This window comes from Cyprinodon variegatus, unplaced genomic scaffold (assembly GCF_000732505.1).
Source record: "Cyprinodon variegatus isolate N-32 unplaced genomic scaffold, C_variegatus-1.0 Scaffold993, whole genome shotgun sequence".
Lineage (NCBI taxonomy): Eukaryota > Metazoa > Chordata > Actinopteri > Cyprinodontiformes > Cyprinodontidae > Cyprinodon > Cyprinodon variegatus.
Window position 1 is genome coordinate 260,081 of NW_015151446.1, and position 1,095 is coordinate 261,175.

Here is a 1,095-nt window from a genome sequence, read left to right on the forward strand (position 1 = left end):
AAATGTGCTACTTTTGCAAAGGTGAAATTATGCAGCTGAACTCTTCATGCTTGCAATGCTTTTGAAAGATCTTACTTCTGCTCTGTCAATCAGAGTGGAAATACCTCATTGCAACACCAACCAAAGTAATTATAAATACCGGCCCTTTTCTCACATTCAGACATCAAAATCTAAGCAACTTCACTTGATTTTGAAGCTCCAGCTGGACCAACACTCCCAAAATGAAGGCTTTCACTCTTGCGGTTGCCGCGGCCATCATGGTGACTGTCATCGGGATCCATGAGGGATCCGCTGACATGATCATTGAAGTAAGAGCATTGAAACTTTAATTTTTACGTTCATATTAGTCACAACATTAGCATACTTGGTCTAAATTAACAACATCTTTTACAGGGTGCTGAACTGATGGATGGACGGGCCAATGGCAGCCCAATCGCTGAAGGTGAAGACATGCCAGCGGACTCCTGGAAGGTCAGTCAAGTGAATAAATAAAACACTATGCATTTATAGAAATATTTTTGAATATTTTGTGGTTATATAGTAGGTGGGGTATACTTTATCAATTACAACGTGGAATTAAAGATTACTGAATAAATTTCAGTCTTACAGCATTTCATATTTGAAATTAAACAATTTTTTTTTATTTACAGATGCCATATGAGAGAGCTCAGGCACAACGCCGTCGCTGCCGTTTGTGCTGTCGTTGCTGCCCTGGAATGAGAGGCTGTGGCATCTGCTGCAGATTCTAGAAAAGGCCTAAAAACAGCATGAAGATAAATGAACTACAGGAAAAAAATGCAGTTCAATAAATAATTGCTTTTTATGGATCTAAGCAGTTTTGATGTTTTCATTGTAACAATGTGGATGGTGCTTTACTATGGCATCCAATTTATTTGACAAATAATCAAAAATACAAACCAAAAGGTTTTACCATACTAAAAAATTGTTGTTAATGCTTTATGAGTATAACTATGATGTTTAGACTCAGTGTTTGGATAACTTGATCAGAGGTGTAATTTTTGGTGTCATGATAAATCTTACCCCTCAATAAATATTCTTGAAAACTTCATGACTTATGTGTTTGCTTGTAGTTTG

At 36.8% G+C, this 1,095-nt stretch overlaps 1 protein-coding gene across 1 annotated transcript; it reads left to right on the top strand.

The window, feature by feature from the left end:
• The first annotated feature begins 167 nt into the window (after positions 1-167).
• On the top strand, positions 168-1,011 carry LOC107100620 (hepcidin-like). The gene is made up of 3 exons (XM_015399192.1): positions 168-308; positions 394-471; positions 651-1,011. The coding sequence occupies exons 1-3, from the start codon at positions 222-224 to the stop codon at positions 747-749; spliced, it is 264 nt and encodes an 87-aa protein (XP_015254678.1). The 5' UTR covers positions 168-221; the 3' UTR covers positions 750-1,011.
• The last annotated feature ends 84 nt before the right edge of the window (positions 1,012-1,095 follow it).

Coding starts and splice junctions, on each gene's coding strand:
- LOC107100620 (XM_015399192.1), top strand. CDS start 222: ATGAAGGCTTTCACTCTTGCGGTTGCCGCGGCCATCATGGTGACTGTC. Junction 309..393: donor CCGCTGACATGATCATTGAA/GTAAGAGCATTG, acceptor CATCTTTTACAG/GGTGCTGAACTGATGGATGG. Junction 472..650: donor TGCCAGCGGACTCCTGGAAG/GTCAGTCAAGTG, acceptor TTTTATTTACAG/ATGCCATATGAGAGAGCTCA.